Source organism: Malurus melanocephalus, unplaced genomic scaffold (genome assembly GCF_030028575.1).
Source record: "Malurus melanocephalus ecotype Western Australia unplaced genomic scaffold, MMel_1.1 scaffold_572, whole genome shotgun sequence".
Classification (NCBI taxonomy): domain Eukaryota; kingdom Metazoa; phylum Chordata; class Aves; order Passeriformes; family Maluridae; genus Malurus; species Malurus melanocephalus.
The window spans coordinates 133,122-156,425 of NW_026623804.1; the positions used below are offsets into that span (position 1 = coordinate 133,122).

Sequence of the window (23,304 nt, forward strand, 5' to 3'; positions counted from 1 at the left end):
AGMCATGTTTTTTAACATCTGATACATTAAACATGGACCAGTGCTGTGGCAAAGCTGTGCAAAACTAACAGATAGGGAAAGCTGAAGCAGAAATGACAGCGTTTAAAGATGCGCTATGAAATCAAATCCTTCCCGGAATTCATTATTACAAATTCCCCGATTCAGATAAAAATGAAGCTTGAAATGACAGAAAATCAAATTAATTCTAAGTTGTTGGACATGTTTATTGATAGAAAAAGTTGTATATATCTGAATAAGCATGCCTTATCCTCCAGATCCTTACAGAGCTTTYAAAAACACTTCTCACCCCCACTGTGCAATGAGGAGTGTGTAGGATTCACAGCTTCCCAAACCAGAATTATTTTTAACAGGTTCCTCCACAAAGTATTTAAAAGCCTACATACATGAATCTGAATGAATTATGTATCTAAATGAATTTGTCTCTATCCTCTACCACAGATACAAAAWGAACTGAACAGGATTTCTGAAGTTGCAAGAAAAATAAAACTATGAATATATGCCTCTACTTTAGTCTCCTACCCTGAATGCTGTGCATGGCTGGGTGGAAAGGGTCGGACATGAGGCAAACACAGCAGGGCTTGCTGGGTGTTGGAGGTTAAGCTTTAAATGGCCAGGCTGGAGRGCAAGTTTTAGCTTTTACTTGGGTTGGTCCCGTCTTTGGCAAAGGGGAAGGTGGGCCAGCTTGTAACCATGGGAAGCAGTAAAAAACAAAACCACCCCACAAAAAAACCCTTCGTTACTTAACCTTCAACACTGCAGTATTTAAGTTTATTCTAAGATACTCAGAAACTCTGGCAGTTCAGTATTTCCACCACAATATAGAGATCTCCCTCTTCTGCAGCTTTAATGAAAGGTACATCTGGAACACAAGTCCTGCACTGCAGTAGAAGTATTACATTACAGCTCTGGCCACTGCCACATGGCTCTGTAGATGCCAACACCTTTATCAGCCAGAAGTCTCATGAATTCCACATCTCAAAAATTTGTACACTGGTGTATACCATCCTCAGTTAAGATCATTGGCATTTTAGACTAGCAGCTTCACTACTGAGTTAGACTCCTTAACAAGAATTTTCCTTGTTAAACAAAGGAAGTCTCTTTAAATTCACCTTTCGGAAAAGAGTGATTTGAACAATGACTGTTTACTCAGTGTCATTACCACACAGTTTGATGAAAGATTAAAATTATTACTGAACAAGATTAAATCCCTAGAAAAGGCAAAGAAAAAGAGTCAGGATTTATTTAGAGAAGGACATTAAAAATRAAAAAAAAAGTGCCCAAACTACTTGGCGTGAGAAACACACCAGCTGCATTTCACTAATCCACAGCTCATCCTTGGAAAGAATCACAAATCCACTCAACCAGCAGGCTGAGTGCCATTTTATTGGCAAGAATTGAGAACAAAACGGAATCAAATATACACTCATAATACTGGCTATTAAAAACTTTGCTTGTGTTTGATAAAGTGTGTGTTAAGGACTCTTTGCTGAATTCAGCCACCGAATATGAAGAAATGAAAACAGAAAAATTCAATGTATCAATTTGCTAGAAAACTGTTTCGCTGGTATGGCCTCATTGATGCAAGACATTCACCCACAGCACTGGCCATGAGTCCTGCACTCTGGAACTGTTCCAGTGAGGCCAAGAACTGAACGTGCCACTAAGAAACACCCAGAGGTATTTCTTTGTGTTCATGGCTGAGGCCACTGCCAGAACACACATGCAATAATCTGTACAATGCCTGTACCAGCTGCAAGCCACAGGCTGCCATCAGCAGTTTTTGCTGAAGGGAAGTTGTTTCTATCTTGTTCTTACAGCAGCACTTGCTGCCAGCAGAAGCTGTCAARTCCACACATTTTCAATTCCCATACAACTTCTGCAAATCTTTAAGTATGAATTACACTGTATTCTGCAGCCTCAAGCACACAATGTAGTTTAGTACCAGTTCCATACAAATTTGGTAAACAACATCTTAAACGCAGTCAAAAGCCTAAACCCATCATTAGTCGTTTTGCTAATGATTTTTTATAATATAATAAACACATGTCAGAAGTTTAGCACTATAAATTACATAGATCAGTATAAAAATACATAAAGTATTAAAAAAAGCAATTTTGTTCTGACTTTTATTAGATAATATTACAGGTTAATTCCTTTTTCTCATGTTTATGACGCTTTGATCAATATGTAAGCATTTCTCAGCACCAGAGTGGGGAGGAAGGGAGAAAGGGAATATGGGAAATGAAAAATCAAAAAGGTAATACAAACTTTGCTTTCAAGGTTCCTGTCCATAGTGATGATAACACAGCTCTACGATGACTGCTTGATTAAAAATTAATTGCTGTGGTAACTTAAAGATATGCCTTATTTAATAATTAATGTATAGGAATTAAATTGACTATTCACTGAAGTCTTATAATAAGGTACACTTAGAAAAGATCCATGGTCTTATCGTATAATTAAGGATGGAGGGGGAATTTTACTGCATCTTGGAAAGAGAATGTTTCCTGTCATATCTGATATCTGTCCTGTGCAACAACTGATCCGTTTTTTTCGGCTCATGAGCAGGGAATACCAAATTTTAATGTAATACTCCCGAGTGAGGTCCCTTCTATATAGCACAGCTCTATCTAGTGGCTGATWAATCCAAGTGCATCTGGCTGTGAAAGCAGACTGAACCATTCATGTGACCAAGGCCAGGAAGGCCTTAAGGGTGACACTTTCTTTATTGTGACCTACTGTCAGCACCTTGCATAAGCCTGGAAACACACCACCCAAGGTTGTACTGGCAGCTAAACCCTGCCTTTCCATAAACTGATAAATGTGATCTGATGGAGAGGTCTCTTGGTACTGAACACTTATTCCAGTACAATTTGCAGTAACAACCCAGGAGCTCAAATACTCATTCAGGAGGGTACTAAACACTGGCCTGGCAGATAAACCTGGTGAAGCTGGGTGTGCAGTCCCTGTGCTGCACTGTCTGCACACCAAATGCACATGCCTTACCCCTGTATGGGGAACATGCCAGAGTGGCTGTGTTTGAGCAATGGCAGAGCTGTCTGGAGCCTCTGTCTCTATTTGATTGCTGCTGGGGCAGACAGGAAGGTTTGGAGCTGTTCCCCAGCTGCAGCACTGGATGGAGWGTCCAGAGCACAAACTGTGGGGTAACACACATTCCCCAGCAGGCTGAGCTGGGTCCCCGGAGATGCCCTGGGAGGAAGAGCTCGGTACTCCAGCCCTTCTGCAGCAACACGAGGGGTTGGACCCAAAAAGCTCTGAAGCCCTAACCACAAAATGCAAGTGACTGCTGCGGTTTTTTCCCAATCTCATCATCCATCTAGGGGATGAATTGGACATTAACCTGTGTCAGTTCTAATTGAAAATGGCAGAAGGTGAGCTGCTACCTTCTGTCCTGTGTAACTGAGTAATGGATTCCATCAGCACAGGGGAAAGGTCACTGGTTTTTGCTGGTAATGACAAAAACTTCACAACAGTGTGCCTACATTTTTCCCAAGCTCATCAGGCCGTTTATCCAGTGGAGGCTTAAGGATATAATGCGTATTCACATAGTAGTTATTTGAATAATGCTCTAATGATAACTCTGGTTAGTAACCATATAAGTAAGTCTAGTTTCATTTAAACTAAAACAATCCTGCCACAGAYAYCMGTGTAGCAAAATTAAAATAGCAATSTAAAATCACTGCTTTTACAGYTGGGGAAAAGGACTCATATCTACCRCATATAGCCAGCACCAAAATATAATGAGGATTTTAAACACCACTTAAGGTTAAGCCACACAACAGTTCCAAGAAATCAGCTTTGAATGTTGTGTAAYTTTGCCAGAAAGCCTGAAAATCACCTCTGCTTTAGAATGATTAGAATACATGAACTGGGGGCCTGACAATACTCCTGGAAATGGGGTTAGGTAATTGTGATCACTGGAAGTTTCAACTGCAAACACTCCCTGTGTCTCTCATCCAAGCTGCCTCTGTTTCTCTACATATTGCTTCAGAAAGCAAGTTGAACACAGCTTCCTTATCTTGTTCACAGGAATTAAATATATTTGCAGCCCAGTTTTTATGTTCTTTTCAACTCATGTTTTATCTAGCATTTCTGCAACCATAACACAAGCTAACRCAGAAATGTTTTGCTATTTTCCTACTAAATTAATAAAATCTGTTCTAAATTAACTAGTATTCTAGCAAAACAGTAAAATGCATTTGATGTTTCCTGTGCCTGTGCAAAAGCAAAAGCATTTATCCATTTCAACATTTTGAAGAGCAGTAATGAGTGTCATATTAACATGTATAAACTAATGAAAATTTAACATTAGTAGAATATTTAACTTTATCAACATGACAATTATTTGAAAATCAAAGTGATTTGACCAAATTAAATACCACCTCCCCAGCTTCATTCCATGRAAATTTCATAGCTTCTGTTTCCTTTCAGAGAAAAAAAATCAAGGTGACAATGAGATGACWTGCTCTAGCTCTTGATTCAGGCAGAGATGCTAATGAACGAGACCCATAAGATTAACAGGCCTTTGTGGGCACTAGTTCACATTATTTTCCAACAAAAGAATTTCTAAAAGCTTAGTCAGATGCCTGAACCCACACACCTGGCACTGTGTCAGATTCCTGGTGTCTGAAAGGCATCCTCACAGGGCTGGTACCCCAAAGGGCCTCASRCAGACCTGCTCAGCAGCTAGAGGMCAGAGAGGATGGAAAACASCACTAACAGCTTTCATTGAAGTAGYTTCAAGTAAATTCAAGTGCCCTTGTGCCTTCCTCCTAATAGGCTGTTATACAAAATAAAGGCAACAAGGCTCTCCCTCAGTGCTTGAAAAGAACAACTACAGAACATCTGTAATTTAAATGGAAAAACATTTAGCAATCCTACTGAGTGACACAGGTGAATGCCAGAAAGATCAGAGAYTGCATTAGTGGGTTTATTTATTCCAACTACTAAAGCTTTATCAACAGTAAAATGTTAATACGATAGGATTTATTATGGGAGAGGGAAGTAATGATTAAAATTAACGAGGCCACAGAGCGGAGTGGGACACTAATGACAAATGCACTGGGTTAGCCCTTTCCACCAAGGCAGTCATTTCCCTGCYGCTATTTCCTGAATGAAATACCCAAATGCAGCAGTAATCCCGAGCTCTGGAACACAGCCACTCCCAGCCCTGCTCCTCRGGAGGGCTCTCAGCATCTGCCCCTCTTTCCAAAGACCCAAATGGATCAGGATCCAGACACCCTCAAGGCTAACACCACAGATTGTGCTGCTCACATCCCTCACAGACAAGCACACAACAGGAGGCAAGAAGAGCAAAGAGCAGAGGTGAGCAGCAGAGATCAGCATTGGGGTCACAGTTGTGGTACATTGTGGGGTACAGGGCCTGCCTGTCCTGGGTCCTACAAGGATCCTCCTTCTCCCAGCCTTTGGGTGTGGAAGGCTGGCTGAGCTGAGAGGGTCACGTAGACATTTTACAGCTTGGTGGGATGAAGGAATGCAGGTGTCGCGCTCAGATAGAATAATTGCTGAAATTGTGTGAACCATCCTTCTGAGGCCATGGGAAGGCAATGCAAGGACATCATGTTTTTAAGCTGCTGGAAGCTCCCACGAGGTATTTGTGTTAGTTAGCCTTGGGAAAAAGTAGAAGTAGATAAGGGAAATTTGGCAAATGAATCATTAAAGGTGGAGTTGACGTGTAAGATGTGGACCTATGAAATATATGTATTACAGAATATGTATGAGCTAATTATGTATGTTATAAAACTTAGACATTGTTTACAATAAATTGAAGTTCACTTATAACTCATATTGAGTGGTCAGAGTCTTCCCTTCGCCGACATTTGGGTTTACCACAGGATCTACATGCAGCACTAGTCACCAGCAGAGCTATCATTAAAACAGAATAAAAATCACTGCTCTTGATGGCAGGATCCTTTTGAGAAGGTGGAGGCATATCTCTGGTAAATTGATTATTCTGAAGACAGAAGACTGAAATAACAGTTTGGGATTCCCCAGGATGAAAGTCAGTGCTAAACAGCCAGACTTATTACTGTTTGCTGAAGGCATGGCAGGTCATCTCAAATCAGTGTTCCAATGCCCAGAGCTACTGATTTAGGCAAACACACAGACCTTTCACCTTTCTACTGCTCTGTTCAAMCCTGACAAATACAAACAAAAAATATCTGGTCTGCTTCTGGGAATGAGAACTATCAGGATTTTGTAAGGACAGCTCAAACAAATTGTGAAGTGAAATTWGGACTAAATACAAAAGCATGTACAAAATTCAACACCAAAATCAAAAGATTCTCAATTTGGGATACTAAGTGTCAGACTAAAGAAATCTTAGAACATGAAAAACTATTTTCCAAAACTAATGAGTTCAAGCTGACTTGCACACTTCTGTATAACTTGCAGCTAAGCTGCAGAAGTCCTTGGTGAAGGATGCTGTGATGGCTAAAAGGCAATAACATAATTTCCCCTAAATCCCCAATATYACCTCTGGTTCACATAATCCCTATCCAAAGTATCTCTGTCTWGGAGCAAACTCTGAGGGAGAGGAACTACATCTTTCCCTGTTCTACAGCACTCCCTTGACAGTGCTGTTCCAGCTCTGRGCAGCACATATTTCTGATCTGACTGGTGCAGCCTCACACCTGACCTCTGAATTTAATAGACATTAAATGGAAAAAACTTGTCAGCTCATGAGCAGTACACCTGATTCCCACCTGGATTTGCAGTCTTCAGTTGTATGAGCAAATTCACTTTCATAATTATTATATTTAGGGGACTCAAACTTCAGTAAAACCTAGATAAATTATTAAGTGATTAAGATGTAATTTCAAAATAGCAAACCCTATGCTCTGAGCACTGATCCAGCTAATCACAYGCTGAATAAATCTTTTAAAAAGCTKTGGAATTTACCCTTTTCTCTTCAGTTCCACTGACAAAGATTTCRCATTTGCAAAAATATAGTATAAAAATCACCACCAACAATGTCAAACTGGACAAAGATATTTATTACTTAATGTGAGAATCAAGCCTAAAACCAAACGCATTGCTCTTCACCTGTCAATCCCTGTAAAATACATAAACAAATAAACCAACATAGGAGTTAATGATTGTATTGTATTAGGATGATTGTATTAGGAATAGTCTTGGGTACTGTGTATCAGAAGTAATAGATGATGAACCCCTGAATCATTCATTGCTCCCTTTTTTTGTGAAAGAAATTTTTTTATACGTGAACTGCAACAGGAAACTGGGAAGGAGGGAAATTAAAGTCAACTAAAACCACTGGAAATAAAAAAAAAAAAAAAACATTTCCATGTGTATTCTGTTAAAAAAAATACAAACAGCACATTTAGTAAAGCTTAGTAACCACTGCTTGCTTTCCACTGGTAGGGGCTTAAACCATTCAGCTATTAATCACATGAAAGTAGATATAAAGGAATATTAATCCATACCAGCTGTTACATCTTTTACTGTGCTATTATTAGAGATTAATCTTTATAGAGCAAGGCTGCCTTTTCATGCCATTTCCAAGAGAACATCATACAAGCTGATACTGTTTTACAGCAATCTTCACAAAGATGAAGAAAGCAGGTGCTAATGATGACATGGTGAAATTACATTCAACTCAATACTCAAAGTCTAAGCCATTTATACTTAGAAGAGACACTGTCAATGTAAYCAGTTGATTAGTTAATTTTTATTGTGACTGAAAAGAATTGCTTTTATAGCTTCCTATTTACATCAAAAGGACCAGATATTCACCTAATGATATTGAATGTTCTCTTATGCAAAGTCCAAAGCCATGCAATTTTCTGTCTTCAGTACCAGTTTAAAACTTCTACCATGATCTAGTTGATGAAGCCTTAATGAGGAATATTTAGGACTTTAACRGAACTTTAACAAAACAGAATCAACACTGTGAGCACAGAACTCTCTAAGCATAAAACCCTGTCAGGTGAGCCAGGTTTTTGGACGAGTAATTGCTTAATTGTTGGATACACTTCATAGATGACTGCRTCCAAATACTCCACAGAAACTCCTATTGGATCACATGTTGGTGGAATGCTATTAAATTCACAAAAAGCAACACACTCTTCCAAAAAAGTAAAATTACTGGCAGAAAAGACCAGCATTATCCATTAAAGATTAGGAGATTACCATGAMAAATAAGCTTCTAATCAGTTTCTTGAGTTTTGGATAAGGCACTATCAGCTGCACTAAGGAAATCAGTTGTCATAGTTACAGAAAAAAAAATCTACATTCTCTATACCTGCACTCTCCTCATTTTGTTAAATGCAAGACTCTATTATGTTGCAATTATTATTCAGGATATCTTTGTTTTTTACTAATTTGATGTTAGATTTCTGTTCCACACTGAATRTGTGGTGGTTTTCTAGCACAGCCCGAGTGGGGAGGAAGCAGCTCTTTAATCTCTGCCCTGCCCCTCTCCCCAGGTTTGCTGAAGACATTCAGCAAACTCTCCCTTTCCTCACTGTGCCCATGCTGTGCCTGGGCACCCTGATGTGCCTGCAGCCTGGGCAATCTGGCATGTTCAGCTGCCTTTCACAGCCCTGCTACCTGTCTTTAATCCTCTCCACCCTTCTTTCCATCTGCTGATGAACCAGCTGTTAGTTATGTAACACCRGKTTCCAGGCCTTTTCCACTCCTCACMAATACATTCCAATTTTGYTATTTCCTCTCATCTTCATAACACTTTCCAAGACAAACTGCCTTTCTGATTCCACCCTGATAATGTCTGTCTACAGRACTTCTCCCATCTCCAAACTGGATTAAGCAGCTAACCCTACAATGACACTTCTGCTGCTTAATATCAATAATTTGCCTACTAACAGTTGGTAAAAGCACTGACAACACAAAAAATAACATACATACTAAGAGGTAAAACTGGGTCCAAATGTAAGCCTTTAAGCAGGTTATCTCATGGCTTACTTTTTATTCACAAAGAGGCTTGAAGTAGGTGGGGGGATATGATCAGAGGAACATTAGATCAATTTTAACCACCTCTAGCTTTTCTAACTTTTCTATAAGTGTAGATCACAGAAGTTTCACTAGAGATTGGGAACCACCTACAACAGAAAACTAATGCTATGCACAAGACACATAAAAGAAACAGAGGAAAAGGGAGGTGCGCACTTTCACCAAGTAGTAACAAAACAGTGAAGTTCAACTGCTGATAGAAAGCACTGAAAATGAGACATTTCATGGGCAATGGGGTGGTTTCTTTCTTTACTCTGCAAGCTATGTTTTTAATCTCATTTTAAAGGATTAAAATAAAAATCTCAACCACTTGTAGAAGATTCTACTATTGCAGGGTCTGAAAGCAAAGAGTGCYGAAAAGGTTCTGTTCACTAAGGCAGTGGCTGAGTCTTCAAACTTGGGACTGGAAAGCACTAAGTATCCCAATCCATATCCTTCATTGCAAGATCAACCGACCTACTATGGCTACATGAGACATGAACTAATATCACTTCCCAGAAAAAAATGCTTTTTCCTTTGTTTATCCACACTTGTGTTTTCTAGGCTGCTTACAGTCACTTTCTGCATCTCCTGCTACTGTAAAAGGAGCTGTCTTCAGAAGCCCTCTAATAGGCACTTGGTCTGCATTTGAAAGTCAGAGAGAGATTTTCAGTATTCATAAACATTTGTTTCAGTTTTTAGTAAGTAGCCACCCTTGACAGATTCCTTCCACAAAACTACACTCAAAGTGAAAACTGCTCAAGGCTTTCTGCTTCAATTTTTCTCTACTCAGAGGTGCATAAAGGTTGAGTCTGCCTGTCACTGCAGAGATGCTGTAAGCAASAGCTAGCAAGAGGGGCAGCATGAACCAAGCACCTGTAGCAGGTTTTTTTTGAGTGAGATTAAGTTGGATTCACGTGGGAAACAGGCAATGAAGCCCAGTTGCAAAAGTACAGATGCATGCAAGCCCTACAGCTGCTAGAAGGGAATATGAACTGCTGAATGGAACAGGAGCAAAATGCTGAAAAGTAAAAACCATTATTCCATAACTCACATGGTGATGCTGACATTCAGTACAYGACATGCAGAAGTCACATCACATACATATCCAGATGGGGAACGGGCTGTAAATGCTGGGGGTTATTGGTATTTGCCCATACACACAAATGTTCTAGATGTTCCTTTYAAGTAACAGTTACCATCAGTTTTAAGAAATTGCCACATATTTTGGCTTAAATTAAAAAAGCTCTCACAAAACTCATGACATTCATGTGGCTGGAAGCCACCACAACATGGCAGTCACAGGCAGCACTTTGGGCAGGGGGACATGAGGCATTAACAGCTACGTAGTGCAAGAAGCCTTGTCACTGATTCCATGCTCCTCTCCTATCTGGAGCAGCAAGTTTCCATGCCTTTGTGGTACCCTTCCCTCCATGCTGCAGATCAGCTATTACTCACTGTCTGCACATATCATCTGCCTCTGCTGGATGTCTGCAATGCACCGACTTGTGGGGACAGGCTTTGCTGCAATGCTGACTGTGCTGGGTGAGTCATTCCTGACTCAGGGCYTGGGAACAACTGCTGACAACAAAGGCATTCCTAAAAGCCATACCTTCCAGTGCCTGTCTTGAGAAGAAACAGGATGGCAAGAAAAAGGTCATGGACATACCAAGGAGAAYCTTTTGGGCTCTACATTTCAAACTGGACAAGTCCTCTCCCGTACTGATATTCTTCCTTTGGATGGTGTGTCACAGCAAAACAAAAGCCTTACAACTCACTTGTGTATCCTGCTTAGGCAGTTAAAGGATTTATTTCCAATTCCCATTGAGATCAGCTGGTGCTGGCTAACACATCCTCTGTTACAGCCTGTTTGCACAATGCTCTTATCCAGGCTGTTGAAGGACACTGCGATACCCAATCAACACTAAAGTGCCTCGGTGTTGATTCAGCAAGGCAGGGCAGTGACASAGGCTGCAGAATGCTCTCTGTAGAAAAGATTTGTCAAAAGTGGACAAAGTTATATACCCAACTAGAACATATTTCAGTTTCTCTTAAAAACACAGCTACTCTGATAGAGATTATTTCAATCTGCCATTCCCTTCTGTCATTACCAGAGGAGCACAGGCTGTGTTGCTGCATCTCAGCTTGGGAGCTTGTACTGTGCTAAGTACAGTCTTTGTTCCTTCATTAATTGAGAAGGGGCAACTGATAACTGCTGGCTTATTCTTCAGACACTGCCTCCATTTTCCTTTATGGCCATGGAAGTCTACCTGTGATAACAGTTTAATGATTGCCCTGTTATTTTTTTGAACATTAAAGAAGATACAGAAYGTGCTCTGACGTACTTAGAAATGGATTTTATTATGTTCCAGTTATTTTCCCACTTTTATCACTCAATTGACTCCCCAAAATATAAAAWGTACAGCACTTTTATCTCTTGAGCCACTGAGATATCGATTGAAATATTTGCATGTCTTAACCACAGCAGAAATTTGGGAGGAAAATTTTGWAACTCTCAAAAAAATGAGTATGAAAATTATCTCACTGTTACCAAAGGATCTACTTAAMTGTAACTGCAATATTAACCAGTTGCAGAAAGCTTCCAAATATACCTTTGACCTRACCTTTTATAAGCCATCAGCAGGTATGCAATTTGAATGAAATCACAGGTGTTTGACAAATTGTTTGGAAGCAGAAGGTGAATTCATCTTGTTAGTATTTTTTTTTTAATTTGAAGTTTAATATTATGATAAGAGAGCACACAATTTAAGATTAACAACTTCAACTCACTTCAAGGGACTTCATACTAATTTTCATGCTTCATTAACAAATGGTAAGACAGATCAAAACAGTGTCTGAAAGTGGAGACAAAATTGGTTTTCTGCCTAGAAACTAAATTCTCTCTGATATAAGAGAAAGCAGTCATCACTGGTTTGTCTGGTCATTTACAAAACAGGACAAGCTATTTGCCTTGGTCTGAAGGTGTAATAATCTTTTCTCCTTTGTAATCCATGGAAGCTTTTCCAATGAACCACTGGATAATATTGAACTACCTCGAAAAAATTAAAAAGATCCATTTTACTTTCTGTTGTGGTGCTGTTGAGATTTTTAAAGTTGTCTAATGTATTTAGACAAAATATTATTTAATTTTTTTGTTAGGAATTACTGTAATTTCTTGTACCATTTGATAGTCAGGAAGGAGACAGTGATAAAATACATTAGTGGCTCTATAAAAGCTTAAATCTGAGCATCTGGAAGGCTTGCACTGAATATACCCTTATACAGATAATCRCAGAGAATTTACAAGCATGGAAGAATTATAGGCAAAGAGAAATAAATGCAGAGTAAAGCTGTTTCAATAAAACAGTTTTCTCTTCAGAGAAACAGAAAATGAGTCAGAGTAGGGACATCTTAAAGACATTTAGATCAAGTCAATGGAGATAGCAAGCAGAGATGAAAGCCTTGTTTAGTACTAGAACAATAWTTTGAAGTAATTCCCATTAGTGGGAAAAACAGACCAGTGATGTGCATCCAGATAAGCTGCTCCTTTTTTTTTTTTATGAACTGAGATGTTTACAAGACACAAACCCAAAACACAGACACACAAGGAYACTCCTTTCTCAAACATTCTGGGTTTCACTTTTCATTTAATGCATTCTCAGTTGAGGTAGAGAATTACACCTTTAACTGCACAGCAAGGAGCAACAGGTGGTTTTGGAAAACTGCTCAAGAAATAAAATTTTTTCTTCCTCTACARCATTGTTGTCAAAATTTGGCAACTACAAAGGAAGGCTAAACAGAGTAGAGACTATTTCTAAGTAGTTTTGGTATCCAGCACTACTGCAGTAAAAACTGAAAGTTTAAATCAGGGGCCAGGACTATACACTGTTACACAATCCTCAGAAAAATGCAAGAGTGAGAGCAGCAAAAGGGAAAAAGATTAGAGTAGTAGGTGAAATTCTCATTACAAACCTCAGTGCTTGGCTACATCACATGGCTTTAASCATCTCCTGCACAGGTTTTCCAGGTATATTCCAAAACACTACACACCCCTACAAGGCACATGCACTCAAGACCATTTTCAATTGCTGTTTTCAGCTGTATCATTAGCAAAAATTAACATTCAATACAAAACACTCTCAAGCACAACAGTGCAGTTTCCTGCTTGGAGCTGTCCTGACTCTGAGAGACAAGTTCTTCACCTGCCTGGATGATGACAGTGTGCTACTGACCTCAGACAGCCAACCCAGATAATTTCTGGCACAAGTAAAACTCCCAGCCTATTCCCTGAGCCTAAAATTCTAGGTTTTTAATCAACTCTAATAATTTCTTTTCCATAAAAGGTAAAGTTTCTGTTTCTGAAAGGAACATTAAAGCAAATAACCACCAAAAGAATTAGGAAGACTAAAAAAAGCAAGCCATGAAAGGAATTTTCAGCTTTTGCAAGACAACATTTTCTTATAATAAGAAGACAAGAAAAACAAAATCTGCATTGTGTTCCTTCTACCTTCACTTGACTAGTGTTTTCCATTGGATTAGTGACAAAATTAAGCAATTTTTGCCTGGTTATTTTACTCTGAATTTATTCCATTCAAGAAGTAAAATGCTGTATGCTTTGTATGCTCTCAAAGCAGGCTTGGGTGTATTTTAAAAGGGAAAYCCTTTCCAACTTCCTTTATCATTATTTCTTTGTATTATCCAATCAATAGAGTTAATACTAGCACAGCCTATGAAACTGGAGTCATCTGAGTGACAAAGCAAGCAATACACAACTATTTGTGAAACACAGGATTCTTGGAGGACAGCCTCGTTTGTCTTCAGAGGAAGCCACTGGGCAAGGCATGGGCAATGTAACATTTGCTAAATATCAGCTGAGAGTTCATGATGCCACTTTGCTTTACATTCATCAGGGGAGGAAAAAATCAACCCACTGCAAACACCTTCTGTTTTAATYCCAAATGGTCAGGCTTGGCCCTGGTGCCAAGGAAATCACACCTGAAGCACTCTTTGGTTTTTTTTGCAGTTAGCACTCAATGTCTGTGATTGAGCTGGTATTACAGGTATTACAACCTCTAGCAGGGAAAAAGGTCCACAGTCAGTATACAAAAACCATCACTGTAAATTACTTTATACCAAGATAGGACTTGAAATTCACCTGGTGATAGCCCATAACCATCAGTGGCCACTGAAGAAGTCCCCAAACCCAGACACACTCCTGCAATCACAGATGACTATGACCAATACTGCACATGGWATAGAACAATTTTCTTAAAGAAGGAAACATTCTAATACATACTTAGTTGCCTGTGTGACATTTTTCTCTCAGTTTATTTTCCTTCAAACTTCCTTTCACCCCTTTAGATAAAATTTGGGTTTAGAACCGTGATGACAACCAGCAGAAATCAGAGGTAAGAGGGTTGCAGGGGTTCGAAGAGTAGACAAAAACTATTTCTCATTTTTGAATGGAATCAGTTTAAAAATGGCCAGCTGAGCGGGAATCTAAGTAATCCTGAGCTGAAGTTGGTTTGTATTTGATGTAAAAAAAAAAATCTATCAATCTATGGACAAAATATGTACATAAATTCCCTTAATAGCTTGAAAATGGCTGAAAAATGCATTCTTATATTCATTTACTACATGTAAGCTTATGAAAACTACAGTAAGCTCCTACATTATAAAACAATCACTCATGTCTTCTTTCCCCTGCCTTGCTTTTCCATTCATAACCTACACAGCAAATATCCTAACCACGAACTGTATTTCTCATAGAATCTGTCACTTGTAGTTCAGTGAATCACATAAAAATCCTGTATACATCCTACCAGTCTTTGCATTTACTGCATCTAAAATGTGATTTTGCRTATGGACAGGAATAATTACAGGCTAGCCCTGCACAGTGACATTTAACCCAAAGATTCTTAAGASAGGAACTTATGAAAGAACTCCAGTAACAAGAATAGGATTCATTGCTAGAACCAGTGCAATGAACATAACTGATACCTCAGAAACTTAAACGAGCACAGAGAGAAAGCGAATAGTTTTCATTTATAACAGCACCAGCTGTTAAAAGCAAGAGGGGCAAACAGTGTCTCCAGCTGTTTCCCTCAGGCTGCACTATTTGGGTWATTGCAGACTTACCTTCTGGGATCCAGATGCTGAGCCTTTAAACGAAGTGCGCTTGAAGGAGCCACTCATCCTCCGTAAGGAACCTGTGAACTTTCCTTTCTTAATCCCCTCCATACTGGAACTRGTACCCCAGCACCAAAGCAAACCCTGATTTCAGTCATTCAGTCTGAGCAGCTTTTTTCCTGAAGCCAACAATCATTAAGTTAAAGTTGATTTTAAATAAAAACCAAAGTGCAATGATGGGAGTCCTGTTCCGATATGGATCCTGTCACAAGTGTTACCAGCAGCCAGCCAAGCAGAAAAACAAGGCAATACACTGAYAGCAACTGCTGTCCCCCTCCCTCTTCTCCACTGGCTCTGTAATCAGGCTTAATGCACACAGCTTCTGCAAGCTATGGTTTTTAATGGACAGAGATTTAATAAATGGTGATTGAAGGTAAATCTACTTTAGAAGCAGCGGCCCAAAAGGTTTTTATTTGTGCAAAGCACAGGGCAGTCAGATGGAAATTGTTTTGGTATCAGTAGGAAGGCACATGAAAAGAGCAGATGGTTCTCAGCAGACCATGGGTTAGAGGCCTGGTGGCCTCCTAAAGGATCCGTGTGCCTACACCAAGCCTCAGGATGAGAGAGACAAGGTTTTAAAAGCAAACCCAGAAGATCATTAGTGAGATTCTAACTAATTAGTAAACAAGGGTAAATCAGGTGTGGTGTGTATTATCTTCATGAATTCTCTCTAATATCTCAATGCATCTGTTCTGTACTACTCTGCCTAAGTATGCAGAATGAAAGCAAAAGGAGATAGTTAGGAGTGGATAAACAAGAAATCAGGAAGAGACAAGGTGCTTTAAAAGAACAATGAAATAATTATTGACTAGGAAATATCTAGTTGGCTCCAGAAGACACAAGACAGGAATTTGTTAGAGAATCAGGTTTAGAAAAAGCAAATGGATGAGAGCACAGAGAAAACAGAGATCCATTTCAGAAAAATAAACAGGGATGGCTGATTTATAACTGTGARTGTAAGTCAGAAGCACCACTGACTTACAGGATTAATTATAGGGTCATACTTCTTATTTATTATATTTTTTTTAGGTTCATCCCCTTTCTCCTCAATAGAAGTGACATAGGTGCCTGCTTGCAGCTAGTTAGAGGAAGCACAAAAGACTGTGCTGAAAAGCTAAAACAAAACAATGTGGAAGTGACTGATACACAGAGGTGCAMCAAATTTGTTGTTYTGGTCAGCAMAAGAACAAAAATAGGGACATACTCTTCAGAAAGCAAAAATTCAGAAAAMAAATCTGTTCTTCAAAAYACAGTGYAGAATGGGAGTGAGGAATTAACTCRGTCCCTGTGGATCTGTGATTCTARGATGTCTGAGCTCCCTATAACTGTTCTTGGTGTATTTTAAGGACCACCCTGGAGTTTTACAAGTCATCAGTACCAAAGCATGTTTGCATTCAAGAGCCAGATTAAAGCAATCAGTGCAATAGAAGCTGCTGACTACTAACCCCAGCTGAAAAATCAGGCAACTAAGCTGATGTTCTTGTCCCCACTGTGTTTATAGAACGCTTCATGGGCCATTTCCACCTGATTGGGAAACAGAAACACGCACCATGCTGGCACTTTCAACAGCTCTGTGATTGAAAAACACAAATTTAATAGATTTTCCRAAAGAGCTTGTGGTTTTAGGAGTATTGTCTCCCATTAGGAAACCTTTTAAACAAATGTTATTATGAAGGTTCCTGTCTCATGTYGGAGTTTTCTGCTTCATCAGTTGAGCTGATTCAATGGTTTATGTGGCTTGGATCAGGGCTGTGTAACCACGTGGTCTAAATCAGCACCAGGGGAGGAAAGCACAGTAATCTCTTGCCACAGGATATTTTTGAACAAATGACTATTTAGCACAGTATGGAAGTGAAAGTCCCTCAAGTCCCACTGGTTCTGAAATGCAACAACCCATGACATGAAACGACACATCTTCATCACCCTCCAGGTTTTGCAATGAAATCAAATTGGTCAACTTTAGATTATTAAAAAAAACAAGCAGCATATATTCCCATAAAAGAGCAACTAGAATGCGGGCACACTCTATCTGCAAGATCACCAAGGTCCTGGACAGCCTGCTCTCTGGGAAATGCAGGATCCATCCATTTCAAAGTACACAAAAGTTAACACACTCGGACCTAAGTAGCTGTACATCTTATAGACACCACACCACAGGACTTTAACATTTGCAGCCATGGACAGTTCCATGTCCCAAAGGCCCTACTGCAATGTGTTTTAAAAAGTGAATAGTTTGATTAGAGACAACTGTAGCTGTTTTAGCCCATAGAGAAACTCCCTGCTCTTGCTGTTCATAGAGCTGAATTCTATGACATCACACCAGAGATGTTTGACGTTAGTTTAAAWCAAAAAGTGGTACATTTAAAGCTTTGATCTTAGTCCACATTCCAGCTGAAATGTTTCCACTCACTCTGGTAGTCAAACTAAATATGGAAAGCAGCAGTCCATAATCCAATGAACTTTATTTACACTGACAGGCCGGGGTAAGATAGGCTTAGACCTATGCAAAGAACTACATGYACAAGACATGTAGAATTAGGCCTTCACTTTGCATTTAGACTGAAGAGTTAACTAAACACAAGTTTCTTTCATRGGCAATGGATTGTAAAACAAAAAAATTGAGCACTTTTTTGAATGGGATGTTTTAAAAGAGTGTTTTGTTTTAAGAGAATATTTTCTGTAAAAAAGGCATATTGATTTGATGTCCTTTGACCTTTATGACACAATTAAGAAAATTTCAAGAGTCACGTGTTTAACTGAAAAACCAGCCTAGGGTTCATTTTGCACTTAACAGTTCTTGATTCTTTATCTTCCCTCCCCAAAACAAAGCACAGACAGAATATTGCTCAGTGCTGGTTACCTACCATGAGAATGAGCACTCTGGAAGTCACTGGCAACTGCTGGGTGAAGAGTTGACTACTTCTGTAAACTACACATCCTCAAAGCACTGTCACAGCAACCTGGGAAAGAGCATATTTGGATTAAAAATGTAACAGTTTACACAAAAACTTAGCAAGTGACTGCCAGGTGACAACTACAGAAAAGAAGTTCCCTGTAGCCAATTCTACTCCTAAACTCAGAGGAAGGCTGTGGGCCACTTTGTGGTACTTTTACTTCAGCATTGTCTCTCCATTCCAGAATCTTTGTTATTTAGCAGATGTCTGCACCATCTCTTTCTCTTGCAAGGAAAAAAGTAAGTTGAAAAAGAAATTAAAACAAATAATGAGATATGGACAGAAAAGATAAACAAAAACCTGTTTGTGCAAGTGGGCCTGCAACCTGATGCCCATGTGAGCACTCTCACATATYAGCAATACTCTGCACTGCTCATGGGAACAGCAAACCCCATGATAGTTAATAACAAAATATACACCAGTTATACCAGTAACCTGCTGATAGTAGCACCTTTAGAGACCCCCCAGGTCATACTGTCACCTCTCCCTTGGAGTGACCATCCATCAGCTTCCCTATACTTACAGAGTCATAGCAAAAAATAAGTTGGAGCAACTTGGGAAGCTCACCTAGTCTGACCTCCTATTCAAAGGAGAATAGGATCAAAGGAGATCCAGCCTAGAAGTTGGATCAAGTGACCCAGAGCCTTGCCCAGCTGAATGCTCAAAACCTCCCAAGACAGTGTTTTCAGTCCTCAGGGTAAGTTWTTACAGTACTCCATCATCCCCAAGGAGTACTTTTTTCATTATGTCCCTGTGGAATCTCTCTTGCTGCGCTGTTTCTTCCTTCTGCACTTATGAGAACAATCTGGGTCCATCTCTCCTGTAACACTCCCATACACAGTGGAAGACTGCAACTTAATTCTTACTTAGCCCCCTTCTCCCCAGGCTGAAGAAGCTCTTCCAGCCCACCTTCATATCTGGGGCTTCCATCCTCATCCTGAGGGCCCCCACTGACATATTTCTCAATCCTGTACTAAGGGCCTCCCAAAATAAAGACAGGGCTCCASATGCAAACTCCTGAGTGCCAATCAGAGGGAACAAACATTTCCCTTTCAACACTGCAAGGGCACTCTGCTGACTCACATTCACTTAGCTGCTCACTGGGATTCCAGGTGCTGCTAACACAGGCCCTTTTCATTTCCCTCAGTACAATTTTATTAAGTTTGTCTTGGTCAATTCCTCCAGCTTGTTGGAGAAACAGCCTCCAACTCTGTTTTCCTTGGTATGGCTGCAAATTTCCTACAGGTGCACTCTAACCCATTTCCCAGGGTATCAAAGGTATTACACTATATCAGACCATTCTTTATCACATTTTGACTACAAAGACATATTCAAACTGAAAATTAAAACCAAAACAACCTGTGCTTATCAAAGCAGTTTAGAATGAGCTGAGTTGAGGCACAAACAGATAACATAAGAGTCTGAATTTGTGACAGAGGGTGTTCCTTAGATCCTGCTTTATTACAGCATCCTCACAGACATCAGAACACTTTTACAACAGGCAGAAGCCCACTGAACAGCAGGCTGAGCCAGCTGACAACTCCTTGCATAGACAGGRTGAGCTGCCAGCTGTTTATCCATTTTCCATGTGGTTACATCATCACTGGTACTAACATTTGAGCAACTGTGGTTGGATGGGCTTCCTTTGACTACAGAACATCACCTTGAGTTCTTCTCCTGTAGCTCCTTTCCCCTTCCTGAGTGCATCAAAGGCTTGCACAGGCAGCACACAGCAATTAAAAGCACAAGCAGCTTCCATCTCAAGGAGCAGGTGTTAGATTAGAAATTGAAATGAAGACCTCACATCATAGAAGATGGTGTTGGGAAAGCATGTTTACAGGCAAATTTATCCAGAACTGCACTTTTGACATTTGTGTTTTCAAAAAATATCACAAGAAGCTCTGGCTACTATTAGCAGGGACTTAATCTCTGATTAGTAAAACTGAGTTACTTGGTTTCTTTCCGTGGTTTGAAACTACCTGGAATGAGAAAAATAGCAATGATAGAAAATGAAAGGCTGAGGATAGCACAAAATGTTATGTGCATTCATCTGTCCCTTCCCATAACATACAGCAAATTATACTTAGATTGCACTGCCTAGAACTTGGTAGCTATTTCTGCAGCACTTTTCATCTTAACATTCAAGTGATTTGAACATTAAAARCCTGAACTTCAACACCCTTGGGAACACCTTGATCTTATCTCTAGCAGATCAGGAAGCAGCTGAGATCTGTGTGGCTTTCAAAGGATGAACCTCCAGGTGTGACAAAAACCTTTTTTCCCTTTTTGGTTGGGTTTTGGTTTCCTTYCCCCTGCCCCCAGGCTGATGGCAGGGTTGACTTCCAGGAGAAAACAAGTTACAGCTGCCAGCTTGTGTGGGCTGCACATTTCCTTCTCCATTAACTGTACATGTACTGGTAGCAGTGGACATGCACCATCTGTCAGGAAGGCATTAGATAATTCCTTCCATGGAAAGGATAACAGACTCATACACCACACATTGACAGAATTTTTTGCTTGCACTCCCTTTTTTTTTTTTTCTCCTTCCTAGAAATATTACCCAGAATAATAACAGAAGTCCAACATAATTTTACTGATAAGGAACAGTATAATTGGTTAAAGGCTCCAGTATTGATAAGACACTCACTAATTTTGTTTGCTTAAACTCAGACAGCTCCTGATCCAATTCTAAAAAATGCGAAAAAAAGCAATAGTGCCTGTAATAGCAAATGCAAGCTGCCACTTTTCTTCAATTTAGGTTCTTGCCTCAAATGACTTTTCAAAAACTGAAGCAGATAAAAACCCTTATCCAGCAGAGACAACTATCTAAATCAATCTTGGCATTTATGGGGATCTACCCCACGGTTAATGGGTATTTCTGAAAACTCAGGCCTTGATGGTATATTATATGGCATGTCCCTATGTACAATMATTTACTTTACATGCAGATTTCTTACTAATGGAATTAGAGAGTTAGTGACAGCTTCCTGCTTTTCTCAGAGAGGCAGAGCTGAAACCAAGACAGTGGATTCTTCACTATGGCATCAAGTTCAACTTCCAACCAAGCTGAAAGAGCTGGTGGCACATKTAGATTCACTTGGGAGCAGTCTAACAAAGCACATCCTTGTCTCATCCTAGGATTCTGCAATGGATAGGTCTTCYAAGCTAAGAAAAGAAAATTGATTTGTTGACTTGTGTTTCTTTAAAACATGCAGGAGGTAAAACCTAAATTCTAAAAAATAGGACTATAAATATAATAATAAGAAAAGATTGTATGCAGCCTGAACTTCATAACTGTTTTAGGGACACTAAAACACAATAAGCAAATTGTTACTCTGGATAGAAAGCTAAGCCTCTAAAACCATTATATGATTTCAGTTCTACTTTAAGGATAATGACAACAAATTAATTACAATGATGTTCAGCCTCAGTACACTTTGAAGTAACTTTCCTTTTAGACAGATAGAAAAYTATAACTCTTTCCAGTCCTCATAGTTGTAACAATAAAATAAATTAGATGACAGAAAGGATTACACTGCATTTTATGAGATCATTTTAAAAAACAGCTTTGCTGAATCTTTTTCCATTTTCTGTGCATCAACAGCCCTGAGAAAGGACTTCACACTGCTCTTAGACTTCTCTATGTGACAAAGCAAYTCCTTGCCCTGAAGTTAGCCTAGACCTGTTAGCCTAGACTGACAAATGATAGAAAGTACTGACAGAGTATTCACCCCGGATGACCATTATAACCAGTTTGTCTGATCAATCAGGTCAAGATCATTTTTCCTATGTTTTTGTTATTTTCCAAGCAYTCTGCTTCTTTTCAAACAATCAAATGTCATAAATAAAATGCCATAACATATTTCTTGTTAAATACAGTTTGGAATGTTTTTCTCTTTTGTCTAAAGCAGTCTGAAACTGTCTGTACATCCATACAGTTACTCTTGCTCTGTAACAAAAATGGAATGCTAACTGTTATGGGAACCAGAGACTGGAGCTAGAGGGGAGTGCCAGGAGTCTGTTGGGCTGGGCAAACTGGAAAGATGCTGGGAGCCTCCTGGGTGTGAGCAGGGTGACCCTAGACCCCAAATGCAAACCAGACTGACTTCAGGAATAGAATCATTGCCATTGGTGGTGGACCCCTGCTGAAGATGGGATTCAGGCTGGGTGACTTTAATGTATGCTGCACAAACACAGGCAGAAATCAGCTTCAGCCTCACAGTCTTAAATGTAAATGGAGTTTTGACATAGATTTCAATGAGAACAGGATCTCAGGAGGATAACATGAGGTTTTGGTTTCATTTCATTTGATTTGAGTAAAATAATTGTTTCAGTATTCAGTACACCACTTTTGTCAATGCATTACCATATTTCAAMTAAAGCTGGTTAAATAAGTTCAGAACATTTCCATATCTACCAGCAACTAAAGTCTACAAGAAAGAATGTTTTTTACTTGGCTAATAACAGAGGACTTAAAAGGGTAGTGAAGAAAAAGAGAGAACTGAAAAATTAGACCATAAGCAAAATGAGTAATTAGAGCATGGAGGTTTTGAACTGCCCCACTGGATACTAACCCACGAAACTCCACTGATTTGAGAATTGAAAGAATTAGGTTGTAACTCTGGAATTTGTTCATCTCTGCTTCCGACCAAGGAACGTCTGAACAGCAGATGTGCTGGAAACTCCACTAATATTCAACGCACTAAATGATGAAAGCAGGCTTCCTACTGTGCTCCATCATTCCTGAGGCAGAAGAAGCAATYGGTTCTTATTAGGAGATAACTGAATTGCTATCAATTCTGAAAATGGAGAAGGACAGACTTCCGTGAGATGCTTGGGTAAGGCATCAATTCTCTAACTCATAGCTCTCTGTTTGGCTGCAAAGTCCCAAACACAGAACGCCCAGTAGCCACATCCACCGGGTGGGATCCACGGGAAATGGTCTGCAATGGGGGGATCCACGGGAAATGCTCTGCACTGGATGGGATCCACGGGAAATGCTCTGCACTCGGTGGGATCCACGGGAAATGCTCTGCACTGGATAGGATCCACGGGAAATGCTCTGTACTGGATGGGATCCACGGGAAATGCTCTGCACTGGGTGGGATCCACGGGAAATGCTCTGCACTGG

General features: G+C 39.7%; 1 protein-coding gene across 4 annotated transcripts in view; it reads right to left on the reverse strand.

Moving 5' to 3' along the window:
* TRPM1 (transient receptor potential cation channel subfamily M member 1) overlaps positions 1-23,304 on the reverse strand; it is an 87,038-nt gene that overhangs the window by 52,851 nt on the left and 10,883 nt on the right. For all 4 annotated transcript variants that reach the window (XM_057382515.1, XM_057382513.1, XM_057382514.1 and 1 more), the window contains exon 3: positions 18,084-18,179. In XM_057382515.1, the coding sequence (XP_057238498.1) occupies positions 18,084-18,086 (3 nt within the window). In that variant the 5' untranslated portion in view covers positions 18,087-18,179. The remainder of the gene's footprint in view (positions 1-18,083; positions 18,180-23,304) is intronic.